Source organism: Suricata suricatta, chromosome 11 (genome assembly GCF_006229205.1).
Source record: "Suricata suricatta isolate VVHF042 chromosome 11, meerkat_22Aug2017_6uvM2_HiC, whole genome shotgun sequence".
In the NCBI taxonomy this organism is placed as follows: Eukaryota; Metazoa; Chordata; class Mammalia; order Carnivora; family Herpestidae; genus Suricata; species Suricata suricatta.
In genome coordinates, this window is record NC_043710.1 from 97,511,935 (window position 1) to 97,532,188 (window position 20,254).

At 39.7% G+C, this 20,254-nt stretch overlaps 1 protein-coding gene across 2 annotated transcripts in view; it reads right to left on the reverse strand.

The window, feature by feature from the left end:
• The window catches only part of CEP126 (centrosomal protein 126), a 107,863-nt gene that overhangs the window by 38,639 nt on the left and 48,970 nt on the right, over nt 1-20,254 (reverse strand). For both annotated transcript variants that reach the window (XM_029914654.1, XM_029914655.1), the window contains exons 4-6: nt 19,997-20,108; nt 9,354-9,552; nt 3,529-5,659 (exon numbers count right to left, since the gene is read on the reverse strand). In XM_029914654.1, coding sequence (XP_029770514.1) covers nt 3,529-5,659; nt 9,354-9,552; nt 19,997-20,108 — 2,442 coding nt within the window. The remainder of the gene's footprint in view (nt 1-3,528; nt 5,660-9,353; nt 9,553-19,996; nt 20,109-20,254) is intronic.

Consider the following 20,254-nt stretch of genomic DNA (forward strand, 5'->3'; position numbering starts at 1 on the left):
AGGGAGAGGGAGAGAGAGAGAGAGAGAGAGAGAGAGAGAGAGAGAGAGAGAGAGAATATGAATGAATTCCAAGCAGGCTCCACACCTAGCACTGAGCCTGACCCGGGGCTCAATCTAACAACCGCAAGATCAGGACCTGAGCTAAAATCAAGAGTTGGATGCTTAGCCACCTGAGCCACCCAGGCCCCCCTGTTTTAAACAATGGGTGTGATGGTCTTTTTGATGTGCTTCCTAGTTTACAGGCCCATTACTCAGTCAAATGCTACTGTAGATGTTGCTGTGAAGGTGTTCTGTAGGCGGTTTTAGGTCAATCAATCTGCTTTAAGTAAGGGGGACTGATTACCTAGGATAATCTGTGTGTGTCTGATTCAATCAGTTCACAGGCCTTAAAAGCAGAACTGAGACTTCCTTGAGAGAATGAAAAGTTCTCCCTGTAAATTGCAACCTTTGGTGCATGTGTGAGTCCTGGCGTGTCCGCCCTCCTGGCCTGCTGTAAAAATGTCAGACTTGCCAGCTCCCATAGAAGCCAGGCCCTTGCAATAAAGCGGAATACATCTCATTGGACCAGCTTCTTTGGTTGAACCCTGACTGATAGAGTTGGGTTGTCTTTTTCTTATCAGCTGTAAGAATTCTTTATACATTTCTGGATATGAGTTCTTTGTTAGTATTAGGCACTGCAAACATTGCTCTGTGGTTTGCCTTTTCATTATCTCACTGGTGCTTTTGGATAAAAAAATTTCTAATTTTACTGTACAATTTATCAGTCTTCCATTAATGATGTTTTTTATGTTCACATAAGAAACCTTTGCTCATTCTAAAGTCAAACATATTGCCTACATTATCTCCTCTTCCACTTTCCTTATTTGTGTCTATAGTCCACCTGGAATTGACTTTTGTGTATGGTGTGAGGTATGGGTCATTTTGCTAATTCCATACAGTAAAGTGTTGACTTAAAATGTTTAATATTTAGATAGGTTGGACATACAAAGTATTTAGCATTGTTAGTATTGGATTTTCTGAGTGTGGAAGAACACACAATAGAGCTCTTTAAAAGCAGGCCTGCCTGGGGTGCCTGGGTGGCTCAGTCAGTTAAGTGTCATGATCTTATGGTTTGTGAATTAGAGATGCGCATGGGGATCTGTGCTGACAGCTCAGAGCCTGGAGCCTGTTTCAGATTCTGTGTCTCCCTCTCTCTCTGCCCCTGCCTTGTTCACACTCTGTCTCTCTCTGTCTCAAAAATAATAAATAAACATTAAAAAAAATTAAAAGCAGGTCTGCCTGATAAAAAAATTTTTTAAAAAAGGAGTACCTGGCTGACTCAGTCAATAGGGCACGTGACTCAATCTCTGGGCTGAGAAAAAAAATTAAAAGCAGGGCTAAAACTGTTAAAATTCATTATGTTTTCTGGTGTCCCTGCTCAATTACCCCTAACTACTACCTCTATGATTAAATGTTAGAAACATATTGGCTTCTCCAGATGAACATATATTATATTCATTCATCTGAGATTGAGAATCTAATTTTAATATGGTACTCTTTCATGCTTAAGCTATTGGGAAACTATTTCCTTATGTTTTTTCCTCATCAGCTCAGGCTCTGAAATATGATGTTTGCTTAGTAACTATATTTATTATATAGTTTTAGTACGAAACACATAGGACTTGGAGCCACAGACATTTAGATTGAAATGCCAATTTTGGTATTTATTAGCTCTTGACCTTGGGCAATTCAATTTCCTTTATGCAAAATGTAGTTTTAAAAAATAATTATTTCTCACGCTTGTGAGTTTTAAATGAGACACAAAGCATATTTAGCACTGTAACACGAGACACGTGTAAATGAGACACAAAGCATACACTCAGCATTGTAACTGCTACAGAGTAGGAACTCAAACAAGGAACCATTATAATTAATCATTACTTGAGAATTTCGAATCTATATGAAGTTTTCATTTCTCCTTTTTGTTTTTTTTTGGAAGGAGGGTGAAAACTAAAGCCACATTATATAATGGCTAGGTAAAAAGAGATTAAAATTGTAATGGGCTAAATGGGTAGCGGCATTAACGAATCTACTCCTGAAATCATTGTTGTACTATATGCTAACTAACTCGGATGTAACTTAAAAAAAAAAAGAAATTAAGATCTTTAGTGAGAAAAATAATTTTAAAAAATCTAGGGTTTTTGCCAAGAACCAGACTCTGAACTACGCAGAACACAATGAGAGTCACCAGAGGGGAGAGAAGGGGGAGGAGGAGGGGGGCGGGGGATGGGGCATCAGGTGATGGGGATGAAGGAGGGCACCTGTCCTGATGAGAAGAAAATAAAACGAAAAAAAAATTTTAGATTTTTATAGATACTGCAGATTTTGAGATTAGAGTCCTTGCATTTAGCTGATATGACTTGTGTCTGTTCATTTTAAGAAAAGTTTGGGTGATGACCAAGCACCAAGTGATAAATTACAAAAAAAAGCCCTCAGTCCTTCAAATCTCACAGTCTAATTAAAGAACAGTTTGAATATTACAATGTAAACTGACTCCCTCTTTATATCATTTTAGTATTTACTTATATCTTTGGGAAAAGAAAATAACTGCTTTTCTGATTTTTTCCCAAGTCCTATCTACTTCTCAACAGGCAACTGATTCCTAACGGTAGGAAAATTTATGGGCTTCTAGTCTGTTCCCCCAGAGGAAAACAGCTTCACCAGGAGTTAGCCAGCTATTAAGGCTAATGACATTTTATAGGGAACTTATTTTCAAGAATGTTTAAAGGAATGCAATCATTTCCCCCCCATAGGAAACCCAGCATACTTAACATATAAAAGTAGAGCCGACGCTCTTCTGGAAAGGGAGCAGGAAGGTCAGGCACCACCAAGATTAGCTTGTAACTATTCAGTTTAACAATTTAGAGAAAAATAAAAGAAAGTATAATGATATTTATTTACCTATTTAGAATAATTAAAAATATTTTTCATTGTGCTTATTTTTATAGAATGTAATGACAGAATGATATGGGATAAGAATCAGGCCCTATTCTTTGTCTTTTCTCTTTTAAAACAAGAAAGCCACAGAAAAAAATGGAGGCTGGGAAGAGTTTCTAATTTTAGTTGAGCAAAGATTGGGTCATTCTCTCAAAAGCTTCAGCTAAAGGACATTAGTAATTTTTATTTATTTTTAAAAATATTTTAAAAAATATTTATTTTTCAGAGGTTGAGAGATAGAGCATGAGCAAGGAAGGGGCGGGGAGAGAGGGAGACACAGAATCTGAAGCAGGCTCCGGGCTCTGAGCTGTCAGCACAGAGCCCTACGTGGGTCTCTAACTCCTGAACCATGAGATCATGACTTGAGCCAAAGTCAGTCAGTTAACCGACTGAGTCACCCAGGTGCCCCATGAGATTATTTTTTGTAAGGCTAAGTTATTATTTAATATCACATCTATCGTGTGTACATGGCCACACCTCAATGAGAAAAATTTCACATGAATTTAAAAAGTTGTACAATTTATCTATAAAAATATGTAAATTTATTCTTACCAGCTGTCTTTGCATTTTGACCCAGAATATCATTTCGTCTCTTCCACGAGGGAACAGATTCTTGTTTAGCAGTTCTAAGAGTCACAGGCCGAGGGCTTTCTTCATAAACAGGACATCTATGGGCGCCGTGAAACGTCCCAACTTGCTGGGCAACCATCTGCATGCCATCTGAATGACTGGTGTTTGCTAAAGTTGGGCACTCAGAACAGTATGGCAGAGAAGGCATCGTAGTGGCTAAGTCCGAACAAACATCTGAGGGTGGAAAACTACTTTCTTGCTTCCACTGATTTAACCCGTGTTCTACTGGAAGCACAGGTTTTGAATTAAAATAGTTTTGTGTCGTAACGTTTTGAGGATTTTCAAGCGTTACTGAAGGACACTGAGACACCTGTGTATTTTTACCACTCCTGTTCGACGGGGACTTAGGAGGAGGATGAGGCACAGTCAGTCTGCCCTGAGCTGGTAAAAATGCCTCGGTTTTGCTTGTAGAGTGTGGCCAAACGACAGTGCCTTTTTTGGTGGCACACGCCAAGTGTGACTGCACCTGAGTGCATCGTGTTCTCCTAGTTACTTTGGCGCCCCCTCTTCGTGGGTGAGCTTTGTGAGCTTTAGAATTACCACTAGGTAGAGGGGTGTGGCTTTCCTCTTTTTCTGAGGCTGGCCAGGCTTGTTTGGCAACGTTATAACCTGAAGGTACGAGAAGGTTCTGAGGCACATGGTCTGTTCCAGGTTCTCCTAAAGTAGGGACGTTTTCAGGGCTAGAACCCTCCATGGGCTTCGTTCCCTCCGCAGAACTCACTGGACAGGCTGGAACATCAATTACTTGGCTGGCAGAACCATTTCCGGTCTGAATGCGGAATGGTTGAGGCCACTGTTGAGATAGTTCTGTTCTCTTCAGCGAATGATTATCTGCAGCGGTTTCTTCTGTATCTGCAGTTTCATCAAACCACCTCAGTTTTTTAATAGTCTTTGGAATTTCTGTACCTTTTTCTTTTGTTAATTCAATACTATCTCTAATAGCTGCTGCTCTTTGATTTCCTAACTTAAAGCTTCGGTTTATAAATAGTGCCTTAAAACAATCATGTTCGTATTTAGATTCTTTTTTTAAAATACTTTTAAGAAACCTCACACCGTTTCTCTCATGAATGTTGTATTTCATTTTCTTGTGCTGACCGACTAAGTCACAGTTAGAGATTACATGAGACACTGATGCTGATGTTTCCTCTATTTTTTGTTTTTTATCTTTTGAATCGGAGTTGTGAGGTATATAGGCAACTTGAAAATCATCTGAAAATAAAGGCAAGTCTTCCTTATTGCAATTAAAATATTTTATCTTCTCATCTTTAACAGTTTTCAATTCTCCTAACTTATCAGAACACTGTACTGGGTCAATTTCTTTTATATGTAGGCTGCTGTTTGGTAGAGGCCTAGCTGATTGCGTATTAGGCAAAACCAAAGGTGTTGCCATGGGTACAAATGAAGTAGGAATTGAAGTAGTTCTTTTATCCTGTGTTAATTCAAAATTTTTCCCTTGGTCTGCAGATGCAGCCGTTTCCCATGTTAGGGAGTCTGGAGTGGAGCAGTTAGAGAATCTGCTGAATTTGAATGTCGGGCTCTCAGCAACAAAGGGTCTCCCCCTTCTGAACGCTCTAGAAGAGGAATGAGTTGTCCTCACAGAGCTGGTTTCAGAGACCTCTTTGCTTTTTCCATCTTGTACATATATGGGTGGACTATACACAGAGGCTACTGAATTATTAGCAGTATTGGTGACTCTTACCACAGGTGGATTTTGTTCTTTACCTTTGAAATGTTCACGAGAAGGTAGAAAGCTAGGTTTATTTAAAATATCTGAGAAAGGTGTGGCACTCTGAGTATCTGGATTATTTACATTTATGAGCCAATTATTTATATGTTGAGTTTTAGAGAATGACAATTTATCTTCATCAAAGCAGCTTAGATTAGTTGATTGCAGATTTATTGATTTGAGAGAAACAGAATTCTGCTGGATTGATATGGAAGGCTCCTCCTTGTTAATTGTTAAATATATTTCTTCATGTTCCCCAGCCTCGAGACTGTCTATACTTGAGAGGGTTTCAGAATTTGTTATTTGATTAACTTCATCACAAAATTTCTGAAAGGAAAAAAAAAAAACATTGTTCTATAGCTCAGAACTTTTCAAATGCCACAATTAATGATTCAACACCCACTGTTATTGAGACTTATTGTCCTTGGCATATAAAATAATGACTATAAACAGTATAAGTACATAAATAATCTATATCCCTCGAGTAGTCCTCAGAGTAAAAAAGAGGGAGCCAACAAAGACATAATAAAGTGTTTGCCTTAATTTCTGTACTTAAAGTAACTACCTAATTATTCTAGCCACAGTTCTAGCTTAGAAAGTATTTTGCTATTGCTATTCCATTTGGAGTATTGAGTTTCTTGAAAGTTTCATAACAGCAAGTGAAATTCTGAAAAATAGTTATTTACAAATTATATTTTTTCCCTGAAACCTTCGCTGGACTTGAATGCGGTCCATAAAGTTCGGTGACCTAAACATGAGCTTCCTGTTGGTAGGGCTACATCTTTGTGTAACAGTTAATCTTGTGGCCTATGCAGTTGAGTTCTCCACTCTGGCTGCATCTTACAATCACATAAAGAGCTTTGTAGAAATAACTAGGCCTTGGTCCTGATGATTTAATACTGGGATGGGGTTCATGTACTGGTATTTTTATTTTAAAGTTCCCCAAGTAATTCTAACATGGATGTCCAGTTGAGAATTCTTGATTTTAACGACTCCTTTTCTGAGGCTTAGAACAGTAATACTTTCTATGAATTTCATAAATATTCTCATCACTATTTCAATGAAATTTCATGGAACTTATCAGTCTTTAATAAAATTTATGATTACTTCCAAGTATGGCATATGTTTAAAGATGTTTCTGATTTCCACATACACGTAGAATGCATTGATCTGTATCACATATCAATAAATATATTCAAGAAGGTTTTAGATTGTAAATCCTAGTCAAAAAGTTAAATGGACTCAACAGGAAGGAAATTACTGTCCTCAAAGACTTTTCACAAATTTCAGAAAATTTAAATATTCTGATCCTAAGCAAAAATCTACTATTTTTCTAGCCCATTAAATAAATGAATAAACCAAGGAAACTGATTACAGAATAAAAATATTTTAGTTTACATAGTTGCTTATTGATATATTATCATGAAATAAGTTTTGAAAATGATTCATGAGAGTTTGCTATTCCTAGCATTTACCACCTACTTCTCACATCCTTCAGGACAGTGGGGTCTTTTTAAAGCGATGGTCAGTCACTCAGCCTAACAAAGGCCGGAGATTAGCTCCTTGTCTGCCTGTTTCTGCAGACGAGCTGTTCTAACAGATAATGATAAGGAAACCCAGGAGGGCTTCCTTTGAGCTTACATGTAATAAGATGTAGAAATCTGGGTTTGAGGGTCTTTCTAGATGTATGTGTAATCTTCGTGGCTCTAAGATTTCTAAGTCATAGGTCTGTGATGGCCTCATACCTCAAAGCATTTGGAAAGAAGTTTAGTAACTTGTGATTTCACTAAACTGGTTTTGTTTCCCAGATTTTTTCCTCATAACTAAGAAATGAAATGTTAAGATCAGCTTCAACTTCTGCTTGTAAGTTACAGATATAAACTGTACTAATTTACTGTTGTCTTTTAGTATTTTTGTGTTTCAGTTTACTTATTGAGGTAAACTTATCTACTAAATGCGCTCATTTTAAATGTATACAGTTTGATGGATTCTGATGAACGATTCACCCATACCCGCCATATCTAACAATGGAACTCTGTACCCATCCCCCACTAACCACCATTAATCTGCTGTCACTACAGTGCTGAGTTCTCATCTGGTATCATTCTCCTGCCTGAAAAACGTTCAGTGGCATTTCTTCTAGTGCAGATGCTGGTATAGTGCAGTGGTGTTCAGCTTGTTTAAGATGTCTATTTTGCCTTTGTTCTAGGATACTACTAGCTGAAGACAGGATTCTAAGGTTGGAAGTTTTCTGTTCTTTCTCAGAACTTTAAAAATGCTTCGCTGCCTTTGGGCCTGAAATTAGTCTGTCTTGTCTTTGTTCACCCACATGTGTGGATCTTTTTTCTCCTTCTAGGTAAATTTTTCAAAATAATTTTTTAAATGAGTACAGTTGACAATGTTACATTAGTTTCAGGTGTACAACACAGCGGTTCCCACAAGTTGGCACATGATGCTGTGCTCACCACCAGTGCAGCCCCTAGTCCCCAAAGCTCTCACACCCCTGACTACACTCCCTGTGTTGTGTAGCTGCACTGAATGTTGCTGTGCCTTTGCAGGGTGTGTGCGTGCGTGCATATGTGTGCATATGTCTCCTTTGGGGAGCTTGCTGAGCTATGTGGATCTGAGGAGTTACAGTTTTACCAAATTTGAGCAGTTTCCAGCCATTATTTCTTTAAATACTCTGGGATTTTAATTAAATATACATTAGACTGCTTGATCTTGTCTCAAGATTCTATTCATTATTCCCCCCAGTCTTTTTTCTCACAATGCTTAACTCTGGATCATTTCTACTGCCATGTCTTCAAGACAACTGAATTTTTTTTTTTTTTTTTGGTCTGTAATGCCTGCACTGGTCTACCCAGTGAAATGTTCACTTCACATATTTTTCAGATCTAGAAAGTCTATTTGGTTCTTTTAAAATTGTTTGTCAACAGAATCATTTTTACTTTAATGCCCTGAAAATATTTATACAAAATGGTTTTAAATTCCTTATCTGTTAATTTTTTCATCTTTGCCCTCTGTGTGTCTGATTATTTTGACTAATTTCTCTCCTGGATATGGGCCCTATTTTCCTTTTTTTTTTTTTTTTTAATGTGATTGGTACGTTTTGAGTGAGTATTGGACATCATGAACGCTATGTTGTCTGACTAGATTTGAGTCTGTAAGAGACAGTGGGTTGGCTGTGGATTGTTCTGAGGCTTGTCCAGAGAATATGTGCAGGTAAAAATATGTCCAAGGAAAAAGCCCCGGTGGACTCCTCTCATTTGTTTTCCTGTTTTTGAGACCACATCTGATAGTGCCTGTTGTTTAATGTCGAATCACAGCTGTTTCAGATACTCTATTCAGAATTATGGTTGTTTACAGCAGGAAGGCATTTCATCATAGCCAGAAGAAGTCTCCTGCTTTGCTATTTTTTAGCCTTGTCACTACTGGTTAGTTATTGGATAAATCAGGCCAAGGTTATGAATTTAATCTTGATATCAGCCTATTAAGAATCTCATCAAGGTGTGCAATTACTCATAAAAAATAAAGTACATGGACATCTCAGAAAAATCAGCTGAAACCCATACTCATCTGTGGGGAAAGAAAACAAGTGAATGCCTGACCACAGAGATAGAACAGAAATGCCATTTCTAGCTAATTGTGACATATTTTCATTAAGAACCTAATGTCCACATGTATTATAATTTTCAGGATGTTTTTATAATCCAATCTCTAACAATGATACTCACGTTACATTTTACTTTAAATAGCTTTCATGTTTGATCCAAAAATAACATTCATAAAGCATATTTTTCCAAATATGAGAGATGGCAAAAGAATAGAGAAACCAGAGTGAAAAATGAGCAAAAGATAGAAAAATCTAAAAAATTATTTCTGTAGTATCTGTGATGAATTTGTGTTGATTCATCCACGTGCTATCCTTGGTGAATGGTATATATTTCTTAGTGTAGAATACTGCAGAGATGGGACAGAATTATAACTCGATATTAAAATATTAACATTTATAGTTTCATACTTGCAAACTGCTTAGATGCTGATCTTCTAGGAGTTTCTGAGTTTCTTCCAGTTTAAGCTGGAACGCATCTTTGTTAGTAGCCATGTTAACCCTGTTGTTTTCCTTCATTTCTTTATCACAATTGATTTTGGATAAGAGATGTTTCTGATGCTTGTGACCATTTTTTGACAATGATGAAGGCAGGGCATTATCTATAGCTCTGTGAACCATACATAAAAAATATTTAGTACATTTAAATAAAGTTAGATTCTCTTTCTATATAAATGACACATTTATGTTTGGGGTTTGGGGTGTGTGTGTTCAGATAATCACATATAAGGATATTGGAATGGGAGTTTAAGGTAGTCAATAGTGGAATAAAAATGGCTGCGGGATAATAGTGCCAATAAAGAACTCTACCTTGAGGTAGGAATACCCAATTATTCATGGCTTTAATAGGATTATTAAATCCTATTTCTCTATGTTCGGGACAGAGGTAGAAGGAATTCCCATATGTAGACATGTACAGTCAGCCCTTAGTTCTTTAAGAGCATTCTTATCTGGATAAAAATACGCTGTATAACCTTTAGTTCTGAGATGCTGTGATAGCTGGTAGGTTTTCCTATAACCCAAATAAAGTTGGTTGAGGATTCAAGCAGACAGAATATATGAAAATTGCCTGTCAGGGGAGGCAGGAATTTCCATCCTACTTTACTGGGTTTGGGAGCCTGGGTCTTACTCAATAGAGGAGAGTTTGCTTACATTGTTTGCAAATGTAAGCATGGTTTTCATGCCACAGAAAGGGTACCTTTAGTGCAGGGTCTACTTTTAGTGTGCAAGTGCCACCCACAAATTATCAGTGGGTGACGTCACCTTCTATTAGAATTCTGCATCTTCTGGAAGCTTACAGCATGATTGATTTCAGTATATGCACAGAGTGAAAAGCACAGAACAAAGGAGCATTGTTTTGGGAGGATGGGGAGGAAGAATATCAAACAGCTGACTGCTGCTTCATTGTAGCCAATGGAGTGGAACCCAAGGGATTTATTCCCAATTCACTTGAATTATTCCCCATTGAATGAGGATAAAAATGTCTGGAGGATACATGGCCACATGTAACATATACCTATCTCCAATACTCATATATGTCTTTATTTGGACAAATGGAATAGTAAGAGCCTAGATTCCTGACTACCCTCTTGAGACCACAGGGAGGGTATTTAATGCAGGCTCCTGAGCACTGAGAGTACGTTTCTCTCTCTTCCTTGTAGGCTTCCTACTCTCACAGATTCCTTCCCCTTCAGTCACCCTTCCCAAACAAAATATTGCTAAATCTACAAAATATCTGATAAACTCAATGTATTTACCTTTAAAGTTGACGTCTCTCAACTTTTTCTTCTCTATTTCTTTCTTCTCTACTCCACTTGCTTCTCTTCTCTTCTCTACTTTCTTCCCCCAGGGAGGAGGGTTGGGGGGATGAACAGGAGTAAGAGGAGTTGGGGAGATAGGAAGAGAGGGAGAGTAAAGCACAGAGGGAAAGGAGAAAGGAACAGGACAGACTGGAGAGGAAAAATCTAAGTATGTTGGAGGCAAATATAGAGAAGGAGCTGAACGCAGAGGTGAGGAAAAAAGAGGGGTGGATGAAGGGGGTAAGGATGGAGAGGTGGGAGAGGACAGAATGGATGGAGAGGATGTGGAAGGTGATGGCGACAAAGAGGAGCAGGGGGAGTGACACGGGGGCGAGTGGCAGGGGACTGAGTCTGGAGGATGGTCTACAAAGGCCTGGCGCAGATCTGACAATGTTGTGGTTTGTGGAACAGACCGCTGGGCTGACTGGAAAGGATCTAAGCTAGTGCGATGTTCATGTAACAGACTGGCATCAGGGAGAGTGGAGGCTGGCTGATGAGGGGGGTGACTGGGGAAACAGGAAGGCTTCAAAGCAGGGAGAGCTTCCAAGGGGACTGGGGAAACAACCAGTCGAGCTGGAAGGGAACGACGAACAAGGGCAGGCATTAGAGCGGCTGGCGTACCTGGCTGTGGGGGGAAATGTCTGGGTCTGAAAGTTCTGTAGAATAACTCGCCCTGTGAGTCAGGATCAGGGATGACCGCGGAACTTCGGGGTGGGTGGGGCACGCGGTCAGGTGGGTCGGAAGGGACTGGGGCTAGACGGGGGAAGCCACTAGCAAAGCTGGTGGTTACTGGGGCTGGAGGCTGAGGAAGATACCTGACTTGGGAGGACAGTAATGGGGCTGGTAAGAAGGTCTTTGGAAGAGCAGAGGGGCCAGCTGGGCGGACAGGCAGGGTCTGGGACTGGTGGGGGGCAGAAACAGTGGGACAGCTAGGGAGGATCTGGGAACGGTGGGGTAGCAGTGGGGCCCGTGCAGGAGACCGCTGAACAGGTAAGCAGGGATAAGGTGTGGGGACAGCTGGACAGGCAGGAATGGATCTGCACAGGTGGAAAAGCGTTTGGACAGGCAGGTAGAGAGACAGCCTCATTAAGATGTGTTTTGTAGCTGACGTTCATTAGGCTGTCTCTAGGCTCCTACTTCATACATTTTTGTCCTGAGAGTCCACGCATGACACTTTTCTCATCACCCAGCGCCCTCTCACATGTGGCGATAACTGTGTGTAGCTTATTCAGACCCCTTATCTCTTAAGAGTACTCTCACCTCTTAGAGGCCTGACAGTCAACCAGATAATGAACATGAGCTAGAAAATCTGATTTAAAGTACTGGTATGAAGGGAAAACAGGTCAAATGAACCACGGCTCAGCTTTGGCCAGATTTCTCAGAGTTGCATGTGGTTCAGGATCACCTGTCTCACTACAAATACATGGATATTGGAGATAGATAACTAACATCATTTTAAAGTAGAAAACTTTAATTTGGGGGAAATACAGCTTTACATCTACCAGAAGGTAGAAGTATGTTATCCTTGTGATAAAGATTTGCTCGTGATGGAAGGCTGATTACTTGAATTTTTAATGTTAGTTCCTTATTAATTTTCTTTATCTTATGATTTCCTAGACAATTTCTGTTTTCATATGGATATATTTCTCTAAATGTTCTTGATGCTTCAGCACTGAATGCCCTCCAGTTTTTCATACAAATTTTTCCTTTAGATTATCACATTACCAACATCTTAAATTGTTTTTATCTGCCACTAATGTTTTCCACATTAGAACAATTGTTTATGAGTATTGATACAATCAGTTTCCTTGGGTGCTCCCTGCCTCTTGGCATTACTTTATTCCTGAACACATTTTAGGTTCATATTCCACATGCAATCTAGCTTTGATGTGTCAATAGCTTATCAATATTTGTAGCTTAATCATATTTTCAATTAATAATACACATAAGTATTTCTATTAACACCTGATCCTCAACATTTTGACATTTCATATTTGTATAGATAGCATTTTATAACTAAAAAGCATTTTCATACATATTATTTAATACTCTTAGTTATCTGTGGAGAGAAATTCATCTTTTTAATAAGCCATAGTGTTCTTTCTATAAATTGTATACATTTGTTGTTTTCTAAATATGTACTATTCACATGTGTATGTGAGTGCATATACAGAGATAGACAGGTATAGATGTCATGAAGTCATGGACAAAAGAGTATATTCCAGTAATAAATGAAACCTATGTACTCTAGTTTAGAATGGAGATCATATCTCATAAAACAAAACTGCCGTGTGCTTTTTAATGTCCCAGCCCAGACTGGGTGCAGTACTAGCTGTGTTTGTGACAGGGAAATCAAAGTTATTCTGACACTTCATCTATTCTAAGACTCTATAGAACTGTACACTGTTGAGCAAAAGAAGTCTAGCTTTTTATTTCTAGTACTAAAGAGCTCATTTTATTGAAAATAACTGATATCACAAACAACTGATATGTGGAATGAGAAACCTGTGGGTGAGGAAAACCTGTACAAAAATGCGTATTACTTTTATACTAAACGATTTGGATTTTTTTATTACTCTAAATTCCTCCTGGACCCTAAGAGCCCCTGTAAATACCTGTCATCTTCCCTTTCCCGCCGAGTACTTGAAAATTCTATGGCTGTCCCTGCCTCGACTCCCACGTGTCCCTCGGCCGCCCCGCCGCGGCCCGGGGCCCAGCTCTCGCCCGTGATTAACCAGCTGACTGAAGAGCTGCGAACACGGACACCTCCCGACTCGACTCCCCCGGTCTTCATACCATCACTCTCCTGGTTCCTTCCCTACGTCCCCGGGGCTTCCTTCTCACGTTCTTTCTTCAGCTCCTCTCTCTGCTTGTCCTTTATATGCTGAATTTTTTTAATAGTAAACTTGAAAGAATTTTTTTCAACTTCATTCACTTACACTTCTTGGAATGGGAATATATGTATTACTCACCAATAAATGCTTAATGCTTTAAATTTATAATTATCTTATTTGCAGATACTTGAAAATTATTCCAAATAAATGAAAAAAAAGGATATAAAATTTTTCTTTTGTTCTTAGAATTCAAAATGTATTTTAAAATAACATTTTTATAGCAGCCAAAACCTGTACCTAAAACTTGACAGCAGCAGTCTCATAAACTTAACAAAATGGCCACATGCTGACTTAATATCTTGATTATCACCAGTGGGGGAATAAAAGACAGTAGCTCTTACACTGCAGCTAGCATAGTCTCCCTTCTGGGCCCTCAGAACTAGGTCCTGGATTATTATTATACTCCATCTCTGCAAACATAGATAGCTGCTCAAACTTTCAAGGAAGTTTAGGGGCACCTGCGTGGCTCAGTCCGTTAATGTCCCACTGTATTTCAGCTCAGGTCATGATCTCATGGTTCACGAGACTGAGCCTCAAGGTGGGTTCTGCGCTGACAGCATGGAGCCTGCTTAGGATTCTCTCTGTCCCTCCCTTGCTCTCTTTCTCTCTGCTCAGAAAGAAAAAACCAAACCAGATATAAAAAGAAAGAAAGAAGGTTTAAATGGAATTTTGGTATATACTATTGGTGACGCTTGCTAAGACTTAAGAACCCCCAAAATCGGAATCAGAAAATGACCCACCCCTGAGGGACTGACTACTACAACATGCAATCTGGTGTTCAACATCAATAGTGTTTTTTAATTAGATGGTACTTTTCACAAACCACCTCGTTAGGTACCTGATAAACATTTTGCTGTCACAGTGAGTGTTGGGAGACTAAGTTCCAAAGAGAATTAATCTGATTTGCTTAACCTAACACTGCAAGACCAAATCTAAAGCATAATCCGGCTCGGAACCACAGCTGCTGGCCTGCACTCCCTGAGGGGATGCTCATCTAGACTGCTACACTGCTTCCAAAATCCAGACGGCAGCTAAATACTGAAATGGACTCTTGCTTTAAAAGCCATCTGCTAAATATACTTGTAAAACTAAAAAAAACTTTCCAAAAGGTCAAAACAATTATTTTATCTCCTTACTCCAGGTAATTCTGTTAAAAAGATACTGACTGAATTCTAATTTTTACTTTATAAAGTTTTGATGTAAAAGCTAATGTACTGAAATCCAGTAAAGTTCTGAACTTCCATTTAAATTAACAAAAGAACTGTGCATTTTGGTGAGTTTTTACAAGCTGTACTCCTGATGTGAAGAATCATTTTTTTTATCTTGCTGGAATTTTGGAGAGTCACATGACCCACTTGGTTGCTTCCCTTGCTCTGTGTGTGGTCCAGAGGACTGGCTGGGTGCACCACAGCTCACGGACTGCAGCTACAGCTCTGGGCCTCCTGAGTGCCATAACTGGTGCACCTGGACACGTCTCTTACATGGGCCTCCACGTCACTGCTCTGGGGCCGTCACCAGAAATACTGGTTCCTGTTTGGAATGTGGGGCTTCTGCCCAGGGCAGCTGCACACCTACCCACTGTGACCTTGCTTCCTTACAGCTGACATGTCACTTGAGGGGAGAGGGGCATAGCAAAGACTGACCACTTTGTTTTACATTTTTAATGTTTATTTACTTTTGAGGGAGAGAGAAAGAGAGAGACAGACAGAGCACGAGCAAGGGAGTGGCAGAGAGAGAGGGAGAGACAGAATCTGAAGCAAGCTCTAGGCTTAGAGCTGTCAGCACAGAGCCTGACTCGGGGCTCAAATTCACAAACCATCAGATCATGACTTAAGCTGAAGTTGGAAGCTTAACCGACTGAGCCACCCAGGCACCCCAAGACTGACCGATTTCTGCTCTGCCATGAGGATTCCTCCTATTGAAGCATCTTGTTCATTGCCATGAAGTGTGTTCTGTCTTCTAACTGAAGCCAAACCAGGCTTGCTGCAGCCATGGGACTCGGTCTAGCTGAACTCACGAACCACATCTTTAATTCCATCCATTTGTTGGCAATGATCACATCTACATTTGTGGCCAAGATTTCTAACCATGAGAAGCTGGCTGGGGAATATTCTACACGTGTCTTCACAGCTTGCTATCCTCTTAAGGGACAGTTGCTCTGTCCCTTAAACCTCTCCCTCCCCCTTTCGATAAGCGGCTTCACTACCTGTTAACTGACCAATCTCCATCTCCTTCAGTCCTCCTGAACCCTTCCAGTTTGAGTCCACCTCCTAAACATTCTTCCCACCGTTAGCCTTCCCCTACTCCTGCCCATTCTGGCGCTACACATGTGGATCCTTCGATTCAGTAATTGTTTTTAGGACAAACTCCTTAACAAGACCCTGATGAATTAACTTGCGGATTCCTTTCCAGCCAGCCTAGGTGCCCCAACCCCTCTCTGCGCGCACATCACTGGGCCGAACTGCGCTCAGTCCCCTAACACAACGTCCTCTTTCATGCTGTCACACCTTTCCATACTCAATTTGTTCCTCCGTCTGCGGTTCCCTCCCAGGGTTTGCCTTTCCTGAATATCTTCGTCAATTAAGCTTTGGGTCAAGCTCCTACTCTGTGAGGAGTGTTCGCGTATGTTTCTCCACTCCAAGTATTTACTGAATGCCTCCAGCATGCACAGCGCTGAGCCAGGAATACCACCTGCACAGCACCTGCACTTGTGACATCTAGCCTTTGTCACATCCGGTTAGGGAGACACTAGTACATAAAGCAATTAAGCAACAACATACACAATGATGACTTTCAAATGTATTTCTATAGCTTGATATCTCATTTCATTTTAGGTCAAATTGTTTTTATACGTTTCTACTTGGATATTTATCCCCTCAATTCAGAAGCCTCAAATGAAATTTATTTATTAAAAAATTTTTAAAAAATATTTGCTTATTTTTGAGAGACAGAATATGAGCGGGTGAAGGGGAGAGAGAGGGAGGGATACACTGAATCCGAAGCATGATCCAGGCTCACTCTCAGCACAGAGCTCAACGTGGGGCTCGGACTCAGGAACCACAGATCATGACCTGAGCCAAAGTCAGATGCTTTAACCGACTGAGCCACCCAGGAACCTCTAGAAGCCTCAAATGAAATTTAGCAATATCTCACCAAACTTGTACTGTTTCATTTTGTATCTTTAAACTCACCAAATTCCCTCAAAATTTCAGTTTCTTTTGATTTTTTTGCTTTGTTCATTTTCTTTATTCCATCATACCAAACTCATAATCTAATGTCGATAATCTATTTCTATGAAATGTCTTTTCCTTTTTTTTTTTTGACTTTCCTTTAACCTAAGTCCTTTTAAATTCATGGCTGGATACCTCCTGATTTTCCTCCCACTAATCACTCTGTGCTCAATTTTTATATATGTAGTTGATCAACATTCTTAAACTCTTCTTTATTCACTTCTCTGTTTTGTGAAAAGGTATTTTCATTTCTTCTTCTCTCATCCTTTCCTTCTAATCACTTAAAGTATTTATATTCTTTAACAGATCTATCACTTCATCGCTGTACAAAATTGTACTAGTCCAGCACAGGCAATGATGACCTGTCCTTTGGATCATCCCATTAATTTTGTCTTGTGCCCTTTGCTGTCAGTTTCTCTCCATCCTTTTCATTCTCCAACACTCACACCAGTTGTCTTTCTAAAATAATAAAGAAGATGAGATCACTCTCTGATTGATCACCTGCATGGGTTTTCAACTAGTTATAAAACAACCCTCAAGCTTCCTAGCCAGACATAAAAACATTTCACAGTCAATCTCAGTCCGTATTTCTAGACCATCTCCTGTCCTTCCAGCAACACACCCTATAGTTCCATCCCTCTGAGTGAGTCCTATTTCTTCCTACCACACTGCAGGCTCCGGTATACCTGGCCTCTGCTTCCTTATGAGACAACATGCACCTATCCTTTAGGGCTTCTTTCCAACTTCACGATTCATACATTGCCGCTTTGCTAATATTCCTGTAACAGCCCCTCCTTACACAGTGTTACGTGCATGTGTGTTCTAACATGACTGCAAACCTTTCCCGAGAGGAGAACCATATCACATTAATAGTATAACCTGTGCCAATCCTTGTCCAACTCAAAGTAGGTACATAAGACACTCCACATGCTTGCCTTCCTCTTTCTAGACCATAGTTCTCCTGCTCATCAGTCTGACGGCCTCAGGTGTGGGTCCCATTTGGGTCCTACTTTTTTTTCTGGCTATTGTCTTATCACTCTTTTCCTTTTGAAGACAAGCTACATTTGTTATCTTTGCTTTCTTGCTCTCTGTGTCTTTTCAACTCATGGTGATCTCTTTCCTGGGCCTATCCCTTTCACTGAAACTACTGACAAGAGTCACCAGTGCGACTTTTTTGTTGTGAAATATAGTGACACGCTGCTTCTACAGTGGACACTCTCTGTTCCCCTCCAGATTCACTTTCCATGCTTCTCCACTGTCTCTGCTTGGCGGAGACTAAATGACCCTTTGCCTTCTGATTTATGGCTTAGTTTGACTGATGGGAGGCACAAGGAAGAGACGGGACGATGGAGGGAAGTGCTTAAGGACTGTCCTTCAGCCCGCCCTCTGCCCAGCATGGGGGACCACGCGCCATCTAACAGATCTCTCCTGGGGCCACAGAGTTCCTGGTTCATCTCTGCGGTGGTCACTCTGTTCTCAGTTCCTGGGGATGCTTCGCCATCCTTTGTTAGCTTTTCATTTCCTTTATTCATGGCTTTTCTGTCACCCCTTTTCTATGTGCTGCCTGTTTCATGTCAGGGTAACAACTTTTTATGTCACTGATTCTCTAGAAGCTGCCTGATCTCTACTAACCGATTATTTTCCCAGGAAATTCCACACTTTCTTAGTTTGCATGATCCCACCCTGTCCTGTCCTACATCAACCTACTGCTCCTATTTGTGGGCCTGTTTTCCACGTCCATAAATGTTGCTGTTCTTCAGGGCTCTACTCTACAACTGCCATCACGGGACACACTCTCTGTGGCTGCGTCTCATCCGTGCACTGTGTTCAATCAACTTAAGCCTCCATCTTTCTCTTCAGCTCCAAATTCATATAATTTCAATGACAAATACTGGAATAGCTCCTGTTTTGTCCTCTTCCAATCCATTATCCACGTGTGGATTGAAATGATAAATGATTAAAGAGAAAAGCTGATCTTACCACCCTTCTGCTTTAGACCCTTCACTGACTCCTCTCGAACTCTCAGGATAAAGTGTGCACTCCTTAGCGCACGGACACATTCACCCCTCTAGTCTCCTGCCCGGCCAGGCTACTGGGGTTCTGCACTCTGGCGTTCTGCGTACTCTCCCTCCCCGAGCACATCACTCCTCCCACCACTTACCCTGTGCACACACTCATCCCTCTCTGTCTAGAGTACCAAGCTTGCTCACATCATAGTCAATCCCCAGTCCCTTCAAAGCTGTGTTCAAGAATCTTCTATCTCATGCAGTATTTCTTCAACTATAATGGAGACTGAGAAAATCAACTGAATTGTTCTTAGCTCTGATCAAAGGAACTACTGGCCAAAGATATTCTAAAAATGGGAGTACTTTAGTAAATAACATTATGTATAGGCAAAATATTAACATAATGTCTCCATTGTAAATGTCTTTATGTAAACAAATATATATTATTATCATTACTCGTGGGGTACAATTCTATACTTTTTGAAGCAGTATTTCACTTCTCTCCTAGACTGTACACTAGGGATTGTTATTTTACAATATTCTTCTTCCCCATCCCCTTCACAATGCCTGATCTAGTGCTATGCATGTTGTAGCTTCAATAAACATTTATAATAAATAAATGGAGAAATAAAAGATGTCACAGGACACTCTGTGATTGGTTGATACACTCTATTGTTTCTAAATAACTGATTTAAGCTCCTGGAGAGTAATCAGGAACTATTAGCTTTTTCAAGACATCCAGGAAAGATTTTCCATGAGGAAAAACCCATTTCTATCATACAATTACTCCTTTTATCTGAATTTATATCACTACAATTCAACAATATTTTTCCTTGAAGTAAAGATAAACAATGAACATCAATATTTTAAAATGGTTTGAATGATAGTTTCCATAGAAAATTACTCAACATAGGCAGTACTGTAATATCAAAGACAATAAATTAGAATTTTGCCGTATTCTTGAAACAATTTATATTCTACTCTACTTCAATTTAATTTATAAAAATAAAACAGCAAAACTCGACAAGGGTGAGGAATAACCGATGAAAAGGCCTACAAACTCAGTAACAGAAAGCTATTTAATTATTACATATTAATAATTATACATAATAATAAATTGCTTACCTCCAATTTATTGTTGGTCTGTGGGAAGAGGGAAGGTTTACTTCTGATTTTAAGTTGGATTCCTGAATTTGTTTGAGGGCTTCTTCCAAAGGAGGAACTGGTTTTTGAAAAACTAAGGGAATAATAAAGAAAAAACCAAATAGTACAGAATCACTTCATCTTCTATTCTAACTGGTCAACAATAAAATCCTCTAAAGCTTTTGAAAAAAGAAAATATTTTTTAGAATAAATATTTTATTTTATTTATTTATTATTATT